Source organism: Sceloporus occidentalis, unplaced genomic scaffold (genome assembly GCF_023333645.1).
Source record: "Sceloporus occidentalis isolate IW3139 unplaced genomic scaffold, rSceOcc1.0.p SCAF_8, whole genome shotgun sequence".
In the NCBI taxonomy this organism is placed as follows: Eukaryota; Metazoa; Chordata; class Lepidosauria; order Squamata; family Phrynosomatidae; genus Sceloporus; species Sceloporus occidentalis.
Window position 1 is genome coordinate 108,648 of NW_028316988.1, and position 23,823 is coordinate 132,470.

The 23,823-nt window shown below is 56.9% G+C and overlaps 2 protein-coding genes across 9 annotated transcripts; both read right to left on the minus strand.

The window, feature by feature from the left end:
- Positions 1-29: 29 nt before the first annotated feature.
- MFAP2 (microfibril associated protein 2) lies at positions 30-7,647 on the minus strand. Of its 8 annotated transcripts, none has more exons than XM_089537239.1 (11): positions 7,560-7,647; positions 6,573-6,742; positions 5,858-6,064; positions 3,270-3,358; positions 2,898-2,975; positions 2,641-2,673; positions 2,438-2,524; positions 2,307-2,345; positions 1,564-1,651; positions 808-881; positions 30-580 (listed from the first exon to the last, which is right to left on the minus strand). In XM_089537239.1, exons 2-11 carry the CDS (start codon positions 6,698-6,700, stop codon positions 477-479), a joined length of 927 nt encoding a protein of 308 aa, XP_089393365.1. In that variant the 5' UTR covers positions 6,701-6,742; positions 7,560-7,647; the 3' UTR covers positions 30-476. The 8 variants fall into 8 exon arrangements, with proteins under 8 accessions (XP_089393365.1, XP_089393364.1, XP_089393362.1 ...); XM_089537238.1 differs by lacking the exon at positions 7,560-7,647 and adding an exon at positions 7,375-7,521; XM_089537236.1 differs by lacking the exon at positions 7,560-7,647 and adding an exon at positions 7,208-7,521.
- Positions 6,795-23,622, minus strand: ATP13A2 (ATPase cation transporting 13A2). Its single transcript, XM_089537234.1, has 29 exons — positions 23,573-23,622; positions 22,901-22,966; positions 22,436-22,603; positions 21,943-22,001; positions 21,329-21,458; positions 20,875-20,954; positions 20,442-20,519; positions 19,702-19,771; positions 19,155-19,289; positions 18,788-18,854; positions 17,567-17,698; positions 16,777-16,950; positions 16,163-16,273; positions 15,321-15,367; positions 14,786-14,974; positions 14,485-14,691; positions 13,699-13,812; positions 13,349-13,517; positions 12,949-13,069; positions 12,630-12,754; positions 11,915-12,060; positions 11,463-11,573; positions 10,885-10,964; positions 10,380-10,532; positions 9,702-9,798; positions 9,115-9,338; positions 8,788-8,939; positions 8,212-8,384; positions 6,795-7,707 (listed from the first exon to the last, which is right to left on the minus strand). Exons 2-29 carry the CDS (start codon positions 22,901-22,903, stop codon positions 7,534-7,536), a joined length of 3,489 nt encoding a protein of 1,162 aa, XP_089393360.1. The 5' UTR covers positions 22,904-22,966; positions 23,573-23,622; the 3' UTR covers positions 6,795-7,533.
- Between the last annotated feature and the right edge of the window lie 201 nt (positions 23,623-23,823).

Genomic DNA, 23,823 nt, shown 5'->3' on the forward strand with positions numbered 1-23,823 from the left:
ATTTTGTCAGAGAGGCTTTATAACAAAAGTGGTGACACTTCTGGTTTATTTTTAGTCGTTTAAACATTTTTTAGAAAAGGAGGAAAAAGGAGTTACTCATACAAAAAGGAGACTCACAAACCCGTCAGCCTTGGCTTTGGCCCTGTGAGAAAGCTGTGGGACGGGGGGCCAGGGGCAGCGCTTCGTTGGGACCACCAAGCAGCTTCCATTTTGAAAAGAAGCGTGCAGTGTTCCCAGAAAAGAACCAGGTAATATAAAATGATGTGTGTAGCTGCACACAGCACACACACGCAAGACTATTAATGGGCACAAGGCAGACTTTTCTATGGCTTGTTTGGACAAAGCCTGGCAGCAAAGGAGGAAGGCACTGGGCCCAGGGCTGCTCTTGGCCCTTTGGTGGCCACAGATGGCAGTGGCTCTGGCATCTGTGGCACAACCCCCCCCCCCCCCCGTGCCACAGAGTCCACCACTCCAGCTTAGCAGCCGCCACAACTCCTTGCACAAGAGATGGCCACGCTCTGGCAGAGTCCACTAGTCGCCATGATGCCACACTTGGAAAACTTGTCGCGACAAAGGTCAGCTGCAAAGGAAGGCAGAAGGGAGTTGGCCGTTAGACGGCTGTCACGGAAGGATGGCATGGCTGTTTCCCATGGCAGTGGTGGGGAAAACAACCCCTGCCTGTTCCCAGCTTCCCCAGGTCTAGGGTGCCCTTGCTGTGTTTCAGGGGACCAGGTGGGGGTCACTGATTAGGTGACTGGCAGCTAGTGGTACTCAAAAAAACAGATGGTTGCCTCAGCACTTACTTACCTCTGAGGAGCTCTTCGTGGGCACACACCGTGCGGACGCAGATCTCCTTATTGATCACGTAAACACGGCGGAGGCTGTTAGACAATGGGGAGGAAAGCAAAGGTCACACACATCCTGTGGGCACAATGAGAAGAAGAGGATAATCTGCCAAGGGGATGGATAACCTGCACCCCTGCTGACTGTGTACATATCTAGACACACAAGTCCATATGTCCCTACATCGATGAGACATACGGAAAGAGAGCCTCTTTCAAGAGCACCATGATGGGCACCCCCCACCAGAGAAAGCAAACCATCATCCCCTTGTCCTGTGGCGCAGGGAAAGCAAGACCTGGTTGTGTGCACACTTTGTGGAAGCAGAGTCAAAGAGGCCAGGAGGGCCATCTACTACTCTGTAGCTGGGATCCAAGAAGCTGAACAACAAGCAGCTAAGTGTTTTCATTTAGTGCTGCTCTGATTTATCACTGCTTGGGACTCTTGTGGCATCTGTCACAAGGACTTTGGAGAAAAGGGAACATGGCTGGATTTGCTGTCATAAAACCACATGGCTACCCCTTTCTGTTTTGGAACCCCCCCAAAACAGCTTTTATTCTGGACAGCCAAGGCATACTTTCCAAACACTGAAGTGTCTCTGTTAGCTAACCACTCTAGGAAGGGGATGCCACCTGGGCCCTGCTCTAAGAAGATGGGGCAGTGGTCCCAAGCGTGGCATGGCTGGAGAAGCTGGCAGGGGCTGGCCTGCCCACGGAGGCTCACCTGTAGAAGCAGATCTCGTTCAGGCACTGTTTGCAGGGTTTGTGGACCGAGTAGAGCCGAGTGCAGGGGTACTGCTCCTCCTGGCAGTCTGGAAAGAGATCATGCCAGGCATCATTACTGAGAGCCATGGCCAGGTGTTTTCTCTGCAAGTTCTAGGCAAAGTCTTTAAGCAGAGGCTGGATGGCCATCTGTTGGGGATGCTTTGACTGAGAGTTCCTGCATGGCAGGGGGTTGGACTGGATGGCCCTTGCGGTCTCATCATATGAAAGTCTTTCCTTTGCTGGCATGGAGATGCCTTTCCTGGAGAGCCCTCGGCCTCTCACCCATAAGTAATAATGCCTTAATGGTGGTAGCGATGGTGGGTGAGTGGGGTCGGGGTCTAGTGCAGCTCTGTGGTACACAAGAGTGCCAGATTGTCCTCCCATACCACAGAGTGCTAGGAAAATGCAAAGCACTCTGCAGGCGGCCCAGTCATGAGAAGGACAAAGATGGGAAGCCTGGCTGAGGAAGGAGCAGTCCTCTCCCAGTGGCCTCCAGCTGCTCCCTCCCTCTCCTTCCAATATAGGGCAGATGCAAGGAAGCAAGGGTTTTTTCTAGCTCTGAATGGGAGGAGTTCAAGAGGGCCATGACTAGACTCTGGCAATGCATGGCTCGCCCCGGTTCCTTCTCTTGAGTGATTCCTCCTCCTAACAAACTAGGGACAGTTGCCATCATGAGAAATGCACAATCAACAACAAGCCTACCCAGTGGTCCAGGTTCAGTGGGCTCTGTCTCGGCAGCATCTGGCAAAGGATGGGAGAAGAAAAGGAGACTCAGTGACCTGCAACAGGACCACTCTCCATCCCAGAGTCGGGGAAGAGCCAGACACGCTTACCGAGGGTTGGGGCAGGGATGACCTCCTGCTGGTTCTGCTGCTGGGATTGGTACTGGTACTGCTCCTCGGGAGTCTGGGGGGAGATGTCTGCAATGCAAAGGAGGGCATCAGCTCCACTTGCTCTGGCCCCTAGTCCACCCCAAAGCCAAAGCCTGGCCTCTGGGTGCTTGGTTTTGAAGGGGGAGAAAAAAGAAACCACTCACCATTGCCAGCATAATCGTAATAGTCTTGACTTTCTAGAAAACAATGAAGGGCTCCGTTTAAACCCCCAGAGGAAGGAGAAGCACATTCCCTGTTTGGGATGGGAAGCCATGCCACCTCCTGGGGAAAACCAGCCCTTGGCGATGCCAAGAGGGTGCCAGGTTTGCAGGCACCCCTTCTTTGACGCAGACCTGGCAGGAGGTCAGGTGTCCCTTGAGAAGGATGGGCAGCAGAGCCTAGGCAGCAAGGGGGCACTCACCTATTTCATATGGCACGTATGGTGTGTCATGGTAGGCCGGGTCCTCCGTGTCGTACTGCCCCTGAGCCAGGAGTGCTGCTTTGAAAGAGAGAGAAGGGGGGCAGACAGGACTCCTCCCCTGCCCACAGCAGAGAAAGGGAGAAGGCACCTTGGGAAGCACAAGCAGCCCAGGGACCCATAACCAACTCTGGCCTCCGCAGCCTGATCCATTGGCCTCTCTGGAGGAAGAGGGAAGCAAGGCTTTGGCAAGGATGGGGTTTCAAGAGGGGGACTGAGGCCCAGAGTACGAACGGCTCCTGGCCTCCTTCCTCCTCCTGTTTCCACTGCAAGAGCACTCTTTCTGCCCACCAAGGAAGGGGATCTCTCACTCACCTGGGAGGCAGAGGAGGAAGAGGAGCAGAGCCTTCATGCTTGGCAGGTGGAGATGGCGCTTCTGGGTGCTCAGGAAATGGCCAGAGGAACTGGAATGAAAGAGAAGGGAACCACCTGGGCGTCAGGCAGGAAGACACCCGTTTGGACTTCAGGCCATGTGCCAGTGCCACGTCCCTCCCCTGGCAGTGTTAGGGGGAAAACGGGAGCAAGGGCCCCGGGGATCTCCCACCCAGGTGCTGGCAGCCCCAGCCAACCACACTGAGCCCACGCTGCCATTTTAACGCACATTGACCCAAATCTGTGGGATTTACATCCATGCTGACTCCCCATTTGATGCACCATGAGATGGGCCTATTCTAGGTCGGACTAAGCCACAGGATCCCAGCCGCTGTCTTCAGTGAAAGGGGGGAAAGCCTAACCCCTACACTGTCTGCAAACCCCTTACACGTGATGGAGAAATCCCGAGAGACCCACTGCTCTACGTGGGCCAACCCCCCAGTCGCCTCCCGCTTGGCACTCCGGTCCAACTCAAAGGAACAGCCATACTCCTGGGAAAACGAGCCCTTCCCTCCCCACACCTGGGACCCCCTGATCTTGGCCCAGAAATGGATCCTCTGGGGTACAGCAAGTCTGGGAGACTTGAAAGCAGACACTTCCCCTCCCTTTGCAGACTCTGAAAGGCAGCTGTTGACCCTGCGCTCCTCAGCAGAACCAACACAGGGGCCTGGCAGGCGTGGGATCCCTCCAGGGCTCTGGGCACAGAGCCACAAAATGTGCAACAGGAACACTGCCACGGGTGGGGCAGGGGATAGGCCATATTGCGACTACAGAGACTGCATGCGTGAGGACAAGGCCGGAACAGAAAGGCCCTCTCCTGGAGCCACTGGTGGGATTCCTTGGCTGGGCCTGGACCCAGGAGACACAAGGGAGGCTCGCCTTGGGGTCCAGCAGTCCTTCTGAAGGGGGTGTCAGGTTCCCCATGTTGCCTGAGCTGCAATTTGTGGGGTCACCACACAGCAGGCCATGCACTCCATTCCCTCGTGCCAAATAACATTTCTAATCCATTAACATTTCCTCTACCCAATTCAGACTTTTATCTTAAGAAAAAATTAATTTTAAAAAAACCCAACAACCAAATACTTGTGGATTCACAATAATGCAAATCCATGCATGAAGTTTAACTGCAGTACAAGATGGAACGCAGGCTTTCCAAGTGCCTCTCCCCTGCGAAGCTGGCTGGGTCTGCGTGGGCTCCCTGCCTTTTTAGCCTACCTCGCAGGGTTAAGAGGATTCACAGCAAAGGGTTGCCCAGAGCCAGAGTCACAGACCTCAGCCCTTCCAGCTGACTAGCTCTAAGCTGAGCTGCATCCAGGCAGAGAGGCAGCCCTGGGGAGGGTTACAGCCTGGTTGGCCCCCTCCTGTCTTTGGTCCATCCCTGGGCTGCGGAGCGCCTGAGGCCTCAGCCCAAACTCAGGTGGAATCGGACCAAGTACCAGGAGCAGGCTCTCTGCACAAACCTTGCAAGGCTGGCAAGGCTGCGGTTGAACCATGTCCTCTGGAGGGGGCCTGGGCAGGATGTGGGGTCCTCCATTTGCCCCATGCGTGACTAGGCACTGATGCCCAACATGGCAAGAGCAGCGCAGGAGAGAAAAGAGGACTGTTGTCCATCCCAACCTTGGTCCTGCAAAGAGATGTGCACTGGGGGGTGTCTTCTGGCTGAGAGCCTGGAGCGGATCCTGTTGCTGCTGGTCCTCCAGGAAAGTTTCCTAGAAGGCTCTCCTCCGCTCTGCTCCTCCTTTGCAGAAACCATTGACCATAGGTGGGTTGCGCTGAGACCCCTGCGTGCCCCACTCGGGCTTCCAGGAACCAGATGTTTGTGCAACACACATCTGGGAACAATCAGCCCACTCCTGCGAGGAAGGCCCCACAGGATGGCCGCTGCTTGAGGCCACTCCCTCTGAAAAGCCCCCTCCCCAGCCTCGCCTGCAAGAGCCCAGAGAACAAAAGGCAGACAGACAGACAGACAGACAGACAGAGAGAAGGGCTGACAGGGACTGCCCCCCTCTGCCACAAACCTCTCCCCGGTTTAATGGCTTCCAGGGGGTCAGTTTCCAAGAAAAGGGACCCAGTGCCCCCCCCCATTCCACAGAGCAGGAAAAGGGGAGCAGGAGGGGGGCACTGCCTCTGCAAGCCCACAGGACCCAGCTGGTGGCATCTGCCATGAATTAAACACAAAGACACAGGGTCCTCAAGTGCTTCCCATATCTCTTCAAAGGCTTTCCTACCACTGGAAAGGGCCACTGGATGCTGTGTTTTAGAGTCCCCTAGAGTCGCCATTTCTCCAGGCAAGAAAGGGGGGGGGGGGAAGCAGAGATCTTACCAAAACACACCGTCCATCCTCATTCCCACCCGCTTTGCTTTCGGGGGAGATAATCCCGGACAGGAGGCCAACCTCTCTTGGCATGTTTGCTCTCCCTCCCTGGGGACTTTCAACACTCCAAAGAGTTGTCCCCAAACCTCCCCCCAAACCAGCCCCATGGCACACAAGGGGGCCCCCCTGCCTCTCCTCCGCATTTGGGGTGCCTTACCTGCTTGGAGATCGTCCTCCCTTTCTCGCTCTCTCTGTGTTCCTCACTCTTTCTCCCCAAACTTCCTCCTGTCTGCTTCTCGGGAGGCAAGAGAATAGCCTCCGCCGCCGCCACTGCCTCCGCCTGGGTCCTAGCACCCCCTCGTCCTCCAGGCAGCACCAGCCTCTGCGGTGACACCGAGTGCCCAGCATCCATTCCACGCTTGACCTGGGAAGAGGCAGGAGAAGGAGGAAGGCAGAGGGGTCTGTGGCAGGGAAGGGAGAGCCCCCCGGACACCTACTCCAGCACAGAGCAGCCCTGGCAGAGCAGGAGGTGAACCAAAGGACAACGGGGGCTTACAAGGCCTGGGATGTCCCACTGCAAGAGGAGGGTCTCTGGAGGGTGACACAAAGCCTCCAGGTCCAGGAGCACTCTATCATCAGGGGAAAGGGGCTGGAGGGATGGCCTGTCAGGCAGTGTCAAAGTACTAGGCATCAGGCTTGGGATGCCAGGCAACAAGGGCTCACAGCCATTTCCCGCTGGGCAGGGTGGGATGGGAGATGCCCCAAAGCCCCCACGGAGCACAAGGGGTGTTTGGCTGCCCCCTCACTTGCCCTGAAAGCCCTAGCCTGGCAGGTCAGGACTTGGCCTCTGTCAGGACACTCCAGGCCCCGCAAGGCCCCCTGACCCCCCCTAGGCCTGTGGGGAAAGTGTGGCCGCCCGCCCTCCTGGTCACCTTCCAGGACTCTGCAGCCGCAGCAGTCCCTTTCTAAAGGTGGAGTCAAGCTTTTTGTTTCTAAAAAACCTTTGTGCGCTGCTGCTGCTGCTGCTGCTAAGTAATACTGATCTTTCCATGTGCTCCATTTTCCAAAGGCCAGCTTTAAATTACCAACTGTTCAAAACATTCTGTAGATCAATAAAAGAAGATATAAACAGACCTTAAAAACAAGAACAACACTGTGAAGAAAATAAATTCTCTTTAATGTGAGGCATAGCTAAAACTACATTGAAATGCACTGGACCATCACTCCCTCTCTTTCACGGGAGCTTTCCTTTTAGGAAGCAGGAAGAAAGAAGTCTTATGGTGAGGCAGGGAGGGTCCGAAGACACTCAGGGTTCAAAGGTGCCACCGCCAAGCCCTGGCATAGGAAATGCCACCCCTGGAAGACTGTGGGTAAGGAATGGCCAGCCGACTCCTGGCAGCAACAGGCTGAGCAAAAGGACACAGAGTTTGGGACCTTGGCAAAGGAAATCTTTGGAGGGGTTCCCAGCCTGGCAAACGGTGACCTTACAAGGCTGGCAGGAGCCAGAAATGGTTTGGTGGGCATGGAAATGGTGGGAAGGGACACCGGATGCCGGTTCTGTGCCTACCTTGGCCCTGGAGGTTAACAACTTGCCAAAAGCTCCCCCAGAACCACACACGCCCCGCGTACTCCTCTGCGCTGGGGATAGGGTATGGAAAGCCCTCCCCCAGCATGGCAAGCACCGCTGGGTACTGGGGGAGAATGGGCCCCTTGGAGGACTCTGAAATCCCCTACTTTGGGGGTCCAGGAGGGCAAGGGTTGCCCAGGGCTAAAAAGAGGCCAAGGAGAGGCTGGGATGGCGAGTGCTGGTTCCAAAGGAAATAAGTTAAGCAGTCCCATTCTCAGGGAAGCCCAATGGAGGCTGGGGGCCGTGGCGGCACTGGCGGTCCAGCGTCATCTGGTGGCGATGGAGATTTTGCCTTTGGCGAAGAGGGCCTGGTTGAGCGGAGGCCACGGGGGCAGCGGCCGTTGGCGCATCTCCCTCTCAAGCTGCTTGAAGAGCTTCCTAGGTGGCTTCTTGTGCCGAAGCACCCGGAGACTACTGAGCCCGCCATGGTCCAAACCGGTCTGAAAAGTGGGGAAAGCGTCTGGGAAGGGGCTCTCATCTTCTCCTCCCTTGGGCACCGAGTGGGAGATGGGCAAGCAGGGCACAAAGCCTGCAGCTTGTCTCTGTCACTTGGCAGCCCCTGGCTGCTCAATTGAGAGACAGACTGCTTCTAAGCATGGGGGCATTCTTTAGCCTCAAGACTAAGAGCATCTGACAAAAAACCTTTTCCCCCACAAACATGCCAAATGCATTTTTAAAAGCCCTGCTTTGGCTAGCTTTCTTCTTACAGTTAGTCTCAAAGTGCTACAAGATCCCTTTGCATATGGATTCCACAATGCAAGTAATGGTGGCAAAAGTGACAATTCCTTCTGCAATGCCAACCTAAATGTACTGGTAACTGGTCTGCATGGATGAGCACCGCAAGCCCTGCTTGGGGAAGACAGGGCCACTATCTCCCCTTCCCCACCACCAGGCCCTTCTCTGAGCCCAGCCCTCCAGCTTTCCACTGCCCTCACCCGCCGTACCTCCACCACAAAAGCCGCAAAGAAATGGAGCGTGGCCAACCCCAGCAGGATTGCCTTGAAGCTGAGGTCTCCAATGCTCTTCAGCTGCAGCCACTGTTTCATGAAGGCCAGCGGGTAGATGGTCAGCCAGACCATCAGGCCAAAAAGGAGGAGCAAAGCGACCAGGAACACCACTGGAAGGCAAGGGGAGCAAAAGAGAAAGAGATGGAGCATGCTTGCAACACATCCACAGACCAAGTTAGAAATGAGATGTGGCCAGACAGCGCAGCCCATTCACCCAAATCCTAGGGTGAAACCACCAGTCATAGGTTGTGCACAACAGCTCAGCTTCAGGAAAGGCAAACAGAAGACCAGGGAAAATGTCAGAGGGGGGAATCGCAAGGGTGATGGTTAGAAGGGTGGAAGAGAGGAGGCGTGACAGGGATGGCCTTTGGCTCCTCTTCCCTGCTGTGGTTGGCCAATGTGCAACAGAGGAGAAAGCCAACCCTGCCTGCATCTTAGAGTATCTTGCTCCCTGCATGGACCGGACCGTCCTGGCTATGTCAGGTGCAGGGGAGAAATATTGAGGGGGCTTACCATTTGTGTAGAGGGGCTTCCGGAAAGGGTACCCCTTGGACAAGACTACAGCCAGGGTGAGGTACTGGAATCCCGAGACGCAGAACACAACGGTGTTTTCATAGTTGGGGAGGTTTTGGGGGGCCGTCACAGTGCTGTTCAAGGGGACGTACCTGGGGAGGAGAACAAGGCTCCCATAACAGGGGCTCCTAAAGACCCTTGGTCACCCGGTGGGGCATCTAGGATGGGAGCATCTGGGGGGGACAGAGAGAAGGAAGGGGGGTCTAGTAGTCCAGCCCCCCAGCCTCCTCTTCCCCTGGCGGCTGCAGTCCCACCGCTGCCACTCACCAGGGCTGCGCGACTGTGATGAAGTAGCCGATGACCTGGACTGTGATGAGGAGGGCAGTCTGGAGGAGGAGGCTGCCCAAAACCACCACGCTCAGGAGGGCTCCCTGTGGACGGCGGGGGCCCAGGTCCTTGGCGGGGGAGGTCCGGCCCATCAGGGCAGCCACTGTGGTGGTGATGATGAGGTCAAAGAAGAGGAATTGCAGGTCGCCCAGGTTGGTGTTGATCTGGGGAAGAGAGGACCCTCTGGGCTCCCACTCCGAAAAGGCCACAAGTGACACAGCCCTCTGAAGCCCTGGTGCTGCGGTGGACACCCGTGGGGGGGAGGCATTCAGCCCGAGGTTGGTGGGGGGACTAGAAACCACCCCTTCTGGGCTGGGGATGCTTTCCTTGGAGATCATCCAATGGAACAGAGTGGTGGTGGCAGGTTGCTCCTTGTCACATTGGCTGGTTGCCACATTAGCCCACAGGACACCGCCAAGGCCAACAGCACATGCCGCATTATAAAAGCATTATCTGTGACCACTCTGGGACTCGGAAGTGAGGGCCAGGGACCTTCAGGCCAATTCGTGGGGCTTCTCAGATCTTACTGTATAGAGCAGAAGCACTGAGACAAACTGGACGATGCTGTAGAGGGCCATGTACTTGAAGATCCCGAAGGAGGTGACCAGAGAACATCTCCCTTCCCTAAAGGCAAAGATCAGCGGGAGGAAAAAGGCCACATTAGCAAGAAGTCTGGGGCAACTGGAGGCACTGGGCCAGCAATGGGGAGCCCGCAGCACACTAACACAAGAACAGTCACCCCTCCAGCCCCACACGCTGTACATGGAGCCCCCACACTGGCTGGGCTGTGAAAACAAGCACATCAGAATGACGATGACGGGAGAGGAGACATACTTTTGGTAAGAATCATTAGGGCAAAGGAAATATCATTTTACATATTTTAAAGCAATCCAGTTTATACAGTGATTTATCATCACTCTTTTCCATTTGCAATTTTTTCATTGTTATTTTTCCCATTCAAATCAAGGAGTCAACGTCTGACCACCCATCTGCCTGCCTTCTTTCCTCCCTCTGGGACCATGATGGCGGAGGCCTGACCCTTCCATCCCGAAAGAGGTCACAAAGAGCTGGGTCTAATTCCCAGTGCTGTCCAACTTGGTCCTCCGCTTCCATGGCACCCAACTTGGCAGATTTGGACCATGGATCTGGGGGAGGCCATCGAGGCCTCAATGGGAGTGTCAGGAAAACCAACCCTCCATCCCTACCGAATGATGATGGGGACACACTCAATGTTGGCAGTTCTGGAAGTGAAGGGCGATGCCACAGAAGCCTCTGCTTCGGAGAGGGAGATGCCCACATCCGCCGTCTTCAGGGCCCCACAGTCATTGGCCCCATCCCCACACATCGCCACACAGTAGCTGCAACCCATTGGACAGGAGAGAAAGGAATGGAGGAACAGCCTCACTTCCTTCCCTCCCTCCAAGTCCCTCCAGGGATAAAGCTGCTCGCCCCGGCTAGCCTTGGCACAGAGGAGGCACCACAAGCCCTTGGGTTGACCCCGCCTGACATCCTCCCTCCTTCCCGGCCTTGGCACTGAAGAAGGGGGCCACCCCAGTGGTCTCTCTCCTGCCTAGAGCTTCCTTTGCTCCACAAGAGAGAGAGGCCACATTCTGGGCAGCGGCCTGGAAAAACCCCTTCCTCTGTTCTCACACCTTCCCAGGACTGCCCCCCCCCCCCCCCCCCGCTGCTACACCATCACCCCAGACTCACTTCAAGTTTTGGAAGCTCTGGACCAAGAGCGTTTTCTGGTCAGGCAGCATACGGGCAAAAACAGTTGCTTGGATCAATATCTGCATAAGACAGAGACACCTGGGTTATGGTCATGCTGCCAACTCAAAGGTGCTACAAGACCTCTCTACATATTGATTCTAAAGATTAACATGGCTATATCTCTGAATTCGTTGTCACCACCACCTTCTTCTTTGCCAGAGTCAGTGCCTCACCAATTCGCAACTGCTCCCATCGCCTACTAGACCTTCCAGCCAGTAAAAATGGGGGCATTTGAGCAGGGGCTGGGTTTCAGAAGACAAGGCAGGTCGCTCTGACCACTGAGCACAAAATACCCGGCCTTGGCTCTGGGTTTTGAAGGGCTGCTGCCCCACAGCAGCTTGACCCCTTCACAATGCCAGCGCTTACTCACACAAGGGCTTCCCTGGGACTGAGGAAAGCTGAAGCCTCCCCGCTGTCTCTGGAAAAGCCCCCAGAAGGGCAAATCCCAGGGGAAGGCTCTGGGGAGGGGGGTCCTCAGGGACGGGCAAGTGGTGCCAGCAGCCAGTATGTGGCATTACCTTGGGCAGGAGGTCCGGGAAGTGCTCACAAACCACTGCAAAGGATTTCCCATTCAGGGCCAAGTGGCAAAGGGGCTCCTCCGGAAAGCAGGTCTCATGCTGGTAGGACGCCTGAAAAACCCCAGCAGCCAAGCCTCAGCCATCTTTCCCTCTGCAGCCTTTCAGTCTGGCTTCATCGGACACATGCCTCAACCCCCCCCCCACAACCCCCCATTGCCTCCACGTGAGTCAAAACAGAGTAGGGATTTCTCCATACTGAAACCAGAGACGGATCTCCTCTTTCTGGGACAGGTGTGTGTGTGTGTGTGTGTGTGTGTGTGTGTGTGTGTGTATGTTGGGGGGGATGAGGGAAGAGGTGGGGAGGAGAGGGAAAACCCTCTCCTGGTCCTGCAGACCCTGGGAGAGCTGCAGGTGGCGGCTCCAGGCTGTGACACCAAAGGAAGGGAATTCACCTCGGGGGGCTGGTCAGAAGGGATGAACCGGAGGGCCGCCGGCTTCCCGTGGCTGGGAGGGATGGCATTCACAAAGACCACCTGCTCCCTGGCCTCCACCATCCGGCTGCTCTTGGCCACATTCACAGCTGTCAGTATGTTGTCCCCTGGTGCAGAAAGCGACGAAGGAAGGGCATCAACCACCACCAGCAGATGCCAAGCACCCTTGCTCTGGGACCCAACATCCACCCCCCACCCATCCCCAGCAAAGTCCAGTGTTTCCGGTTTTGTTTATAAAGAAGGTACTCAAAGCAGCCCAGAGGCCAACACTCCAACCTAACCAAGAAAACCCTGCTGCAAGGCATGTGCAGAGTGCAGCCCCTCTGCAGACACCTGGACAGTGCTGGTGGAGGAAGGGAAGGAAGAAGTGGCAGCAACTTTCAGGAGGCTTATCTTTTGGAAGAGCAATCCAGGTAGGGAAGGCGAGAGCTGCTTGGAAACTGCTGCCCTTTCCCTGCTGGAGTGAAGCCCACTTCTATCCCAGCCCAGAGAGGCCGAGTCAGGCTGCTATTCCTCCCTGGGCACCCCTCCTGCCCAGCCCCATCAGAAGCAGGGTTATGCGTGCTACATGGGTGGGTGCAAGTCATATGAAGGGACCATGGTGAAGGGAGCAGCTCTCCAAGCCCCTCTTCCTGCCCACCCACCGTTTAAGGCCTTGTAAAGAGCAAGCTGCCACCTGTGACCATGACGGTTCGGATCTCAGCGTTGCGGAGTAAGTGGATCACTGGCGCTGTTTCTGGTTTGAGGACGTTCTTCATCACCAGGAGCCCAAGGAAGGCCATCTCATTCTCGACAGAGTCCCTATCAGTCCAGGAGGAGAAAGCCTTTGTTGGTGGGGGGGGGGGGGCATCTCTGGCATAACCAAAGAGGAGGACTCCAGAGCCCAGGCTGACCAGAGGGAGGGAGAAAAAAAGGATGGATGGACGGACGGAAGGAAGGAAGGAAGGAAGGAAGGAAGGAAGGAAGGAAGGAAGGATCTCCAAAAGTCCTGGTACCTAGTCACACACTGAGCTTCTTCAAACGTCCCAATGGCTGCAACAGCCTTGTAAGCGAGCCCCAGAACACGGAAGCCATCGCTGGTGAAATGGTGCAGCGTTTGGGAGAAATCTGCAGGGACTGCAGCATCAAAAGAAGGAGGGAAGACATTGGAAAGAGTGGCAGAGGCTGCCACAGAAGAGGTCCCCCAGCTCTCCCAAGTGCCACACTGGATTCCCCCAGAAGCATTGCACCCCAGAGTCCACCGAGGCCAAGCCCAGCGAGGGGCCGTCCAGCTTCCGAACAAAGGTGCCCTTTCATCTCATGGAGCCAGCTGGGATGGAGCAACTGTCTCACCAAACTCCTGAGGACATGGATGAAGGTGACACTGCATTGGGTTTTTTTGGGTGGGGTGCTGACCTGACTCTCTCCGACAGAGGCTGGCCACCATCTCTGGGGCTCCCTTCATGTAGGCCTCCGCAGGCCCAACGCCTGGCCGCTTCACCAGGACGCTCATCCTTTGCAGAGATGAGGAAAAGGGGAAGCGGCGGAGGATGGCCAGGGGGGTGGCATCACCCAGGTGTTCCTTCTGAGAAGAGAAGAATAGCCACCTAGTCCGGTTGGCCGGAAGAGCGCCTGGTGCGCTGGCCCTGATGGGCCGGCAGGAGAGCAGGCCCTCTTCCCAGGCAATCCACCAGCCCCCCAGCTCCCCTTGGCACCTCTGTGTGGCTCCTGAGGTGGCCAAAGCCCTGGCACAGGGGTGGTCTTACCATGCTGCTCAGCAGTTCCCCTGGACCTGGGGGGCTCATCACAGCCAAGGCTCTAGTGTGGAAAAGCTGGGCCACCTGGGCCTCTGCCGCTGCCCCTTCAGCCTCTTCCTGGGTCTAGAAGGAAGGGAAGGAAGATGGCACCATGTTTTCTGTGCTACACAGATTGCTGGAAGGCTCAAAAACAAGAGGCATGGAGGCGGCTGGAAACCCTCCCTGGCCCTGAAAACCTTCCTTGCTCCTGTTCAGGAGGACCCAGATCCCACCAGCAATTCCCAAGAGGACTCTGTTTGAGGAACCTCTGGAAGAGGCCATTCAGCCTTTTCTTTCTGCCCAGAAAAGAGGAGATGGAGGTGGGGAGTGAGGAGAGGTTGAGGACTGCAAAAGAGTCTCAGCGGGGGCCCTTTGCACACCAGCCTTGTGGGTGGCGGCAACAGCAGCACCTCCTTCCCTGGCCGCCTCGGTCTCCCTGTCCCTTGGGAGCTGCCTTGCCCCTCAGGCCACGAGTCACTCTACTCATAGTCTTTGTGCCCCACCAGCACCCTGCAAAGCAGACCCACAGTGCTCAGGGGCAAAGGGCTGTGGCAACAACATGGAGCCAGGGCTGCCGGTGTCTTCAGTGGAATGCCAACCCTTTGTTTCTCCGCAAAGAAAGAATTTTACCAAAGGGGGCAAACCCAGGAGCCCCCTTGCCCACACAAATACAGCTCTTTGGGGTGGCAAAGGAGTTCATTTCCCCCACAGAAGATGGCACTGGTGGGTTCCTCTCAGCCCCCCTGTTGCCCTCACCCATCCTGTGGACTCCAACATCCTGAGGTCTACAGGGTCTCCGACAGGCTGACCCCCCAGCAGAGAGACGGCATGGCAAGTGGCCAGGCAGGAGTGGAGAGGCCCACCTGCCAGGGACTGCAGCTCATGGACGAGGGGCAGGAAGCCGCTCTCCCCCTGGGGAACAACACCCCAGATGTCCAGGCCATCCTCTGTCAGGGTCCCTGTCTGTGGGAGGAGAGTCAGAGTCAGAGGGTGCGGCGGAGGGTAGGTGGCTGAGCAGTCATGGGACATTGGTGCCCAGTTCCCTCGGGGGTCTCACCTTGTCAAAGCAAACCAGGCGAACCTTTCCAGAGAGGTTGATCCGTGGAGGGCTGATGCAGAAGATGCCATGTTGCTTCAGGCGGCTCTGGGCATAGATGGTGCCCACAGTCATGGCGGCTGGCAGGGCTGGGGGCACCACCACTGTCACGATGTCCAGGGCACGTGTGATTATCTGCTTAACCGGAACCTATCCGTGGAAATTGTGTGTGTGTTTGTGTGAGTCAGGCATTGCATGCCCAGGATACTTCCACTTCATGTCACTCTGGGGGCCAGGAAGGTGCCCTGGAGGAAGAGCTGGCATCCCTCCCCAAGGCTTGCAATGGCTCTGGTTGGTCTCTGGCTACAGCTCACAGGGCTGCTCGACCTTTACGGCCTAGTAAAAGCTGGAAACCTTCGGGGCCACCTGAAGCCCACAGTCTGTGAGTCAGCTAGTGTTAGTGGTGGACAACAGCAGGCCCTGCTGCGATGGGTGGAGGGCTGCGATGGGGTGAGTGGAAGGGGAAAACCCAGAAGCCCTCAGGACTTGAATTCACCTTGTTTCTAATCAAGGTGAAGATGCTGTAGGCAGTACCCAGAGCAGCTAGAGAGAAAGAAAGAAAGAGAGAGATTCAGGTGTTGCGATGCCACAAGGGAAAACAAGCATCAAGGCAGAAAAGTAGCAGAAACATGCACATGCTTTGGTGTTGTGTTAAGCTATTATTTAAAGCACCATCTGCTACTTTACAGACCGACATCAGCAGAAGAGACAGGAGCTTCCAACTAGTGGCCTAACTCTCCTGGGAGCAAAGGCTCAGAGAGGACAGATGAGGAGGGCATGTCCTGTGCCAGCCATCGGGGGCTCTGTGGCACACAGCCAGAGAGAAAGGGCTGGGGCTGGCATGAGGACCTGGAGAGGCTTCTGTCCCACATGGAAGGGGACCAAAGGGACCACAGGCCACAGAGTCACCTCACGAGGGTCAGGGATGCGCATGTACACTAAACCAAGTTTGGTAGCTGCTTTTGGACCGGGGGGAGGGGGCTTGTCTGTTTTGCCCAAGTGGCAATGGCTGGCACTTGGTCCTCAACCACACTGTCCAGCCAACCAGCAAGGCCTGTGCATTACAACTCAGCTCCCTCCATTTGTCCTAATGCTGTGGGCAGGGGAGAGCAGTGACACGGGCAGAGGGAACCCCAAGCCGCCTGGACCCCAGGGGCCCATCCAGCGCTGAGGCAGGAGGGCTCTTGAAAGGGGGGGGGGTGTCTCCACATTTCTCTATCACTGGCTGAGAAAGCAGACATTTTGCCAAAGGTGTTCAAACCCTCCCCCTTCCTGCCACCAACCAGCAAAGGAGAGCATTGGCTGGTTTGCTTCTTCTCAGAACTTGGATTTACTCACCTAGGACTGTGAGGAAGGCAACAAACTTTGCAGCATCCTTATAAAACTTGAAATTGACAGGCTTAGGGTAAAGGATGGAACTGATGAGATCCCCTTTGGCAGTGCAAAAGCCTGGCAAGAAAGGAGGAAGCCAATGGGAGGGAAAAGGGAAGAGAAGACGCAAGCGAGGGGCACTGGGGGATGGGCAGAGGGAGGCCACCATCTCAGGTGCCAAGGATCCTGAATCCTGAAACCTCCTTCAAATCTCACGGCAGCACAATAGGCTCCCAAACTGACCCAGGACCCCTCTGCTTGGGGAAAAGGATGGCACGAGGGCAGAGGAGCTGCCAGGCAGCTGCACTTCTGTAAAACAATGCCCAGTTCCTAAAGGTCCTCACCACCTTACCCCACTCTCTGCCCCCCGCCAGACCATGCTGGCAGAGGAGAATGGGGGACACTGTGCCCCCAGCATGGCTGGCTCTTCAGCGGGAATGCCCACCAGTCCCAAGAGAAAAAGAACTCCCCCAAACCCTTGGGGACCCCTTGGCTACACATATGGGAAAGAGGGTGCCACATTCAACTGAGGAGCTGGCACAGGAGTGGGGTGTGAGGAGCACCACCTCCATGAAGCTGACCTGTGCGAGTCACCACAGCCAGGACATGGGTACCGCTGTAGGCCCGGGCCTGGAGGACCTGTGTCCCGCAGAAGAGGGTGTGTCGCTTGTGCTCCTCAGGGCAATAGACGGTGGCGCTGGCAGGAGCCTCGGGGCCATTGGGCAAAGGAGTCTTCATCAGCGGAATGCTCTCCCCTGAAGGCGAAAAGGGACCAGAGGAAGCACTTGATGATTTAAGGCATTAGTACTCTGCTCTGTGGAGTCATGCTGACCACATGACACTGGGGTCGTCTTTGACAATGCTGGCTCCCTCCCTTAGTACCAGAGAGGAGCACGGCCCCCTACGGCCGAACAAAAGGGAATACCTGATTCTTGCTATGCACCCGCACATCGTTTCTGGCTGACGGGGGCCCTACCATAGGGTTTTCTTGGCAAGATTTGGTTGCCTTTGTCTTCCTCTGAGGCTGAGAGAACGTGCCTTGGCTAAGATGACGCATGGTGCTTCCATGGCTGAGCAGGGATTCCACAGTCCAATGCTCAAACTACTGCACCACGCCTTTTGTCTTAAGGCCTAACAGCCACAGCTCAAATAACAGAGGAGAAACCCACCAAGCTCAAACGTAACAACATAGGTTTTTGGCAGCCGCCAGGTCCACTGCAGAGGAAGGCAGTGGCTGGCTCCCTTTGCCTCGATGCAGGGCCCTGAGGGGCAGGCCAAGAGGCCAGACAGCCCCAAAGGGCAGCCCAGTGGGGCAGGGCTTCCCACCCACTCTGACCCCACTTCCAAATCAGTCTCTCAGCTGAGGCTCACCGGTCAGCAGGCTTTCATTGACCATGCACTCGCCGGTCAGCAAGGCAGCATCGCAAGGGAAGAGCATCCCATCCGGGGGCACCACAATGCAGTCGCCAGGCACAAGGTCTGTCGAACTCACTGTCACTTCCTCTGCAACCCATTTAAAAAGTGGGGAGAGAGTCAGAGAACCCCACAGGGACAAACAAGGAGAAGAAACTTTTCTGAAGGGATTGTATCCAGGGAATACATTACAGGAAGCTCAGCAGCGCCTCCTGCTCCCAACATCCTCCCCCCCCCGCAAGTGCTTCATTCATACAGTTGCATATAAAAACAGACAGAAGGTTAAAAGGATGTGTGTGTGTGTGTGTGTGTGTGTGTGTGTGGTAACTCCAGAGGTGCTGCTCCTCTTTGCATTCCAACCGTTGGGGAGGAACCGATCAACAACCTAACCCTAACCCTAACCCCTCACTCCTGGAACCTTCTTCCCCCGCGAACAAGAGCCATCACTTCTTTAACCAGCTTCAAAACGGAGTTGAAGACCATCCTGTTCAGAGAAGCTTTCCCAGGCATTGCATAATTGTCACTTGCTATTTCATAGAATCATAGAATCATAGAATCGTAGAGTTGGAAGAGACCACTAGGGCCATCCAGTCCAACCCCCTGCCATGCAGGAAATCCAATTCAAAGCATCCCTGACAGATGGCCATCCAGCCTCTATTTGATGTTCTTTTGTTGCCTGTTTTATTGAATCATTTCCTATATTGCTATGTATTTTATATGTATTATCCTACTAGAGAGGCCCCTTCCCCTCCACCTTTCCCTTCTCCTTTTGTGTCGTCTTTCTAGATTGTAAGCCTGAGGGCAGGGAACCGTCCAATTAAAAAGATTGTATGTACAGCGCTGTGTAAATTTAGAGCGCTTTATAAATAAAGGTTAATAATAATAATAATAATAATAATAATAATGAGGGTGGCCTGGCCCTGGACTTGCTCCCTGGTGTAGGGGGGTGTCCCGTGGCAACAGAAAGGTGGCTTGGAGGAAGGAGTCTGGGGGAGACACAGAAGGGGTGGCCCCTCAGGAGGCCCTGCCGCTCCTTCTCCCAGTGGGGTGGTGGGGGTGACTGGAGGGTCTCAGAAGAAGGGGCTGGGGTCCTCCCCCTCCTCCCCCTTACAGTTGATGTTGCTGCTGCTGCTGTGACTGCAACCCCCTTAGCCTTGCTTGTTTGCGTGCTCCTCCTACCTGTGGGGCCTCTGCGGATCCTGACACTGACGGACATCCTGGCCATGTTCCTCAACGTGGTGCTTTGCTGTGGGACACCAAAAGGCGTATCTCAAGGCAGCCAAGCAAAAGGAGATGGTCTCCCCGCCATCACTGCCACCAGGGCAGGCAGGCAGGCATTTGGGGGGGGTGTTTCAGGGCTCTGCAGTGCCTCCTGACCCCTTGCCTGCTGTCAGTGAAGCATCCCCAAAGGAGCCGGGCACACAGTGCAAGAGTTGCAGCTGAAGAGTGTGCTTGCTGGCCAAGGCTCATGCTCTAGAGCCCTCTTTCCTCAACCACCCCTTGGCTTAGGCCCCTCTCCAAGTGTCCAGGTAAAGACAGCACCTACCTTCCTTGTCTGGTAGAGAGAGATGCCTATGGAGAAAGTGGAAATGATGAAGATGCATGTAGCATAGGAGTAATACTCATCACAGAGCCATAAGGAGATGCTGAAAATCTGGAAGATGTAGAATGGGTTCAAAATCTGGGGAAGGAAAAGAGAAGCAGGCAAGTCATTGGGAGGCCAAGAGGCAGAGACCCTTGCCTCACCCCTCCCTCAGCCAGGGATAGGCTCTGGTGCTGCTCTGGCAAAGCATAGCTGCAGGTTCAATCCCTGCCAGGAAGGAGAGACACCCAGAGGCCCCAGACTGCCAATGCTAGGCAGGAATCTTCTGCCCTGGAGGGGGTCCTGCCTGGCAGACTGGGACCCTTTCCCAGTCTGGAATGTGCCACGCCAGGGCAGGGGACATGTGTTGGAAGGGCTGCCTCTGCTCCTCCACTTTGCCTGGAGGATGATGCCCCACCACTGGGGAAAGGGTGCTCCGCTGCCCCCTCCCACGCACCCTTCACCAGCCCATAAGTGGGACCCCTCCCTCGGCTCAGGCTCAGCCACCCACCTCATCCCTCAGCAGCCGGAGGTACGATTTCACAGGGACATCAATCAGGTTGGGTCCGTACAGCTTCCTCCTGTTGAAAGCATTGGGGGCACGGGGGACAGGGCAGTGAGCGGATCACCACAGAGCCCAGTGACAGGGTTGGGGGGAACAATGCTGAAACGCCGGAGACCCACTGAACATGGCTTTTGAAACCTCAGGATGTAAAAATTAGAAAAGGAAAACCACCAGCCATTCCTTTCACAAAAGTTTAAAGGCCAACAACACTTCTGAGGGGTTCCAGCCCAACACTGTTCAACTGCAGAAATCCCCACAACTGCAGAAGGCCCCCAGGTATGCTCCATGGGGAGACTGGGATGGAGGAGGACCCTGCTGGCTCCATCCCAGGGCCTGTCCAGGCCAGACCTTTTGTCACAACAGGAACTGACAGCCCACTCAACAGGATGCCCATGGCAGGGTCTTCCTTCCAGCAGGGACTGGCACCCCAGTGCCTCTGCACCAGCTAAGCCACAGAGGAACCTGCACCCCATGCTGCCTCCCTCTCCTCCCCTTGTCGGCATGGGGCTCAACAGCTAGGGCCAGGTGCCCCAAAGGCAAGCAGCATCTATTTATTGTGGCAGATTTTAAAACGCTCTAAAGCCCTTGGCAGAACTGTGAAAGCACCTTTAGAAAACAGTAGGAGTTTGGTAAGGAAAGAGTGCGTGCCGGAGAGCCCTTGGAGGGACGTGTTGCCCATTCCTCACCTGGCAGCCTGTTCTTCAACACTCAGCCCAATGTGGGAGAGGCGAATCTCTGCACACGTCCAGCTTTCATCCAACAGGCTGAAAAATGAATATAAAAGAAAGAAGGGGAAAAAACATTGTGCATCAGTCAGCAAAAGTGACCATTTGTTGTTGAAAAGTTCTGTGCCACGGTGGGCTGGGCTCCCATGATGCCACAGGATGCCTGTGAACATTCCCTCAACCAACTGGGAAAGGTCAGTCAGAAAGCACCGAAAAACACAAGGGCTCATTTAGAGCCCGGTTAGGCCTCTGTGCCAAGCAGACAGAAGGACACTGCCTTAGCTCTCTTGTGGGGGACAGCAGAGAGGAACATCTGCAGAGACACACAAACCGCACACTTTGCTGCAGCAAGTGAAGGGACACAAAGCATGGAGCCCAACTAGAAGAGGCTGACCTGGCTTTGCAGAAGGACTGCCGCTTCTCTATCCAGATGTAGCGCAAGCCTTCGAAAACGTAGTAGCGAATAACCCCTTTCTAAACAGAACAGAAATGTCAGTTAAGAGCATACTCCCCTCAGGTGGGTGGGGACCCCCCAAAGTCACCCAGGAGACCGAGTGGCCCCCAGGAAGGAAGGAAGAAGGACCGGAACTGAAACCTGGGGAGAACCCCCCACTCCATCTTACATCTTAGGGTTGAGATGAACAAAGGCAACAGCACAAAGCGCTTGAACCACAGTCGGAAGCTGCAAAAGTGAACCTTCCTGGAACCATCAGGTTTTGGTGCCTGTAAAGGCAGCTTAGCCCAGTCTGTGTCCCAGATAGCAGGAGGGGTGCGTGTTTGTGAAAGGGCCTCCCTTGCTGCAAGGTGAGAAGAGGGCAGTGCTGCAAGTGCCAGTGAGGCAGACTCACCTCCTCCTCCTCCTCCTCCTCCTCCTCCTCCTCTTTCTGGTGGAGCCCAGCCGTCTCTCTGCTCTCCTCTTCGTCACCCAGCACTCCCACTGCAACGCTGCTTCTCCCATCGTCTCCTCCATGCTCAAGGCTTTGTGAGGCAAGAGGGCAAAATAAATAAACTGTTCCAAAAGGTAAAGTGTGAACAAGTACACTTTCCCAAGGCACTTGCACCTGAACGCGTCCCTGTTATATTAAGACGTGTGAAACCACATCACAGACCGTGACTCAGGCTCTCTCTGAGCCCAGGGAAACATGCCCCCCTCTTGATGGCCAGGCCTAAGGAAGGGCTTGGCTTTGGACAGGCCTGGGCAGCAGGGAAGGCAGGTGCAGCCTGGGGGCATCAGCTGGCATTCTGGGGGCTTTGGAAGAAGGAGCACCAAGAAACAGCCCTTCCCAGCATCCAGCCCAAAGCGGGCGGCAGAAGCAGCTCAGAGTGTTTTGTGGAGTTTCATTCCAGCTGAAGGTCTCTCTCTGATCCGAGAGCCAAAGGCAAAGACGTTGGACACAGATCCAGGGCTGTATTCCAGCCCAGCGTGGCATTTTCTGGTTCATCCGCATGCTTCCTCACTCACCCGCCTCCTTCCACCTGCTCCGTTTCCACGCGGGCGGTGAAGTGTTGTCCAAACTGGTCCTAGAAAAGAACGTGAGGACGGGTCAAGAGTTTCCAAGGGCAGGAGAAGGTGCCACCCCACCCTCACACAAACCTCAGAGGAAGAGACCCAAAAGCTGCCACCCGAAGCCTCCCTCCCAATGGGTCCAGGGAAGCCACTGGGTCCACTTGCTGGCCTGCCAGGGCTTAACCCTGCCTGCCCTGACCTGTGCCCACATTCACCTACTTCCAGACAGGCAGCAAAGACCCCATGGCAGGCTGCTAAGATGCTGCCCTGGGCATGGAGACTCCTGAAGGGGCATGGGGCACCCCTCAGCCCTCCCTGAGGCTCCGGGCTCAGCTCTGAAAAGGCAGCGCCAGCAGAGGAGCCTGGCCTTTGCTGGGGGTGAGGGGCTCCTGGCCAAGGTCCCCACCGCCCTCTTCCTCCTCCTCCTCCTGGCCTGGCACACACTCACCCGGATCAGCACCCAGTTGGCCTGGCGGAGGGGGCAGCGGCTGCACTTGGCTTGGAGCTCCAGGCGGGGCTTCCAATGGAAGACGAGGAGGGGGAGCCCCAGGGTGAGCACCGAGAGCGCCCGGCAAAGGGCCACCTTCCAGGCCTTCCTCTGGTAGCCACTGACCTCCTGGAGAAGGGAGGGAGGGCAGGGCTCTGGCACCGGACCCCCCAGGCCTCCAGCGCCCCCCCAACGCCGACCGCAAGGGGCGCCCTCCCTCTCTGGGGCTCTCCCCAAATGAGATGGAGCCCTGATTCCTTGGGCTAAGCTGCCAGTGGATCCACCCATTGAAGGCAAGGCGAATCCCCCAGAGCCCTGCCCTCCTTTTTTTGGGGGGGGGGTCTTCCGGGAGGGGCCTGAGAGCCCCCGGAAGCCCCTCCCTCCCTCCCTCCCTCCCTCCCCTGCCCCAGAGCCCCGCCCCCTTACCATGCCAGGCCCGGGGCTCTTGGGGGCCTGCCTGGCGGAAGAAGCCTCTCCTGCAGCTGGCAAGGCCTGGCGGGAGGAAGGGGAGCCGAGTCAGCCGGGCTCCTCTGGCTGGGAAGGAAGGAAGGGCCTCCCTCCTCTGGGGCGCAGCGCCTGGGCCCAGCCCTGCGCCTCCCTCCAGGGCCAGCCCAGGAGCCCCGCGAGGGAAGGAAGGCAGGCAGCCCAGGGGAAGCCCACTGCCAGGAGGGGGGTCGGGAAGGCAGCCCAGCGCCTGGCTCCTGGCTCCCGACGAGGCCCCCGGGAGGCGGGGAGGGCGCCCAGAGCCAGGCGGCAAGGGACCGAGAGGGGCCTCGGCCGCCGGGCTGCGGGCGCCTGTCCTGGACAGACCCGGAACCAGCGCTTCCTGCTCCTGCTCCTCGGGACGCCCTTCCTTCCCCGGCGCCAAGGCAAACATCCGGGCAGAGCCAGGCCAGCCCCCGCCCCGCCCCGCCCCGGGAGCCCGGCCGCCCTCCGCCCGCAGCCCTCCCCCAGGAGGAGCCCCGCTGGTTCCCCGGGGAGCCTGGCCTTCCCAGCCCCTTGCCCCCGCCTAACCCTTCCTCCCTCGGCAGGCAGCTCTTCTTCCCCTGGCGGCCCTGGCTCTCCTCCAGGAGCCCTCCTCCTCCTCCTCCTGCTCACCGGGAGCCTGGGGCGCCTTCCCCGCAAGGAGCAGCCGGAGCAGCGGCGAAGGAGGGAAGCAGGCAGGCAGGCAGGCAGGGAGGGAGGGAGGGAGGGAGGGAGGGAGGCGGAAGTGGCGCCGCCGCGCCCGCTTCCCAAACAAAGGCAAGGCGGCAGGGCTGGCTGGGGCCTCCTCCCAAGGAAGGAGGAAGGGCCCCGGAGAGGCTCCACTCGGGGCCCCGGGCCCGAAGCCAAGCGAAGGAGGGGCTCCG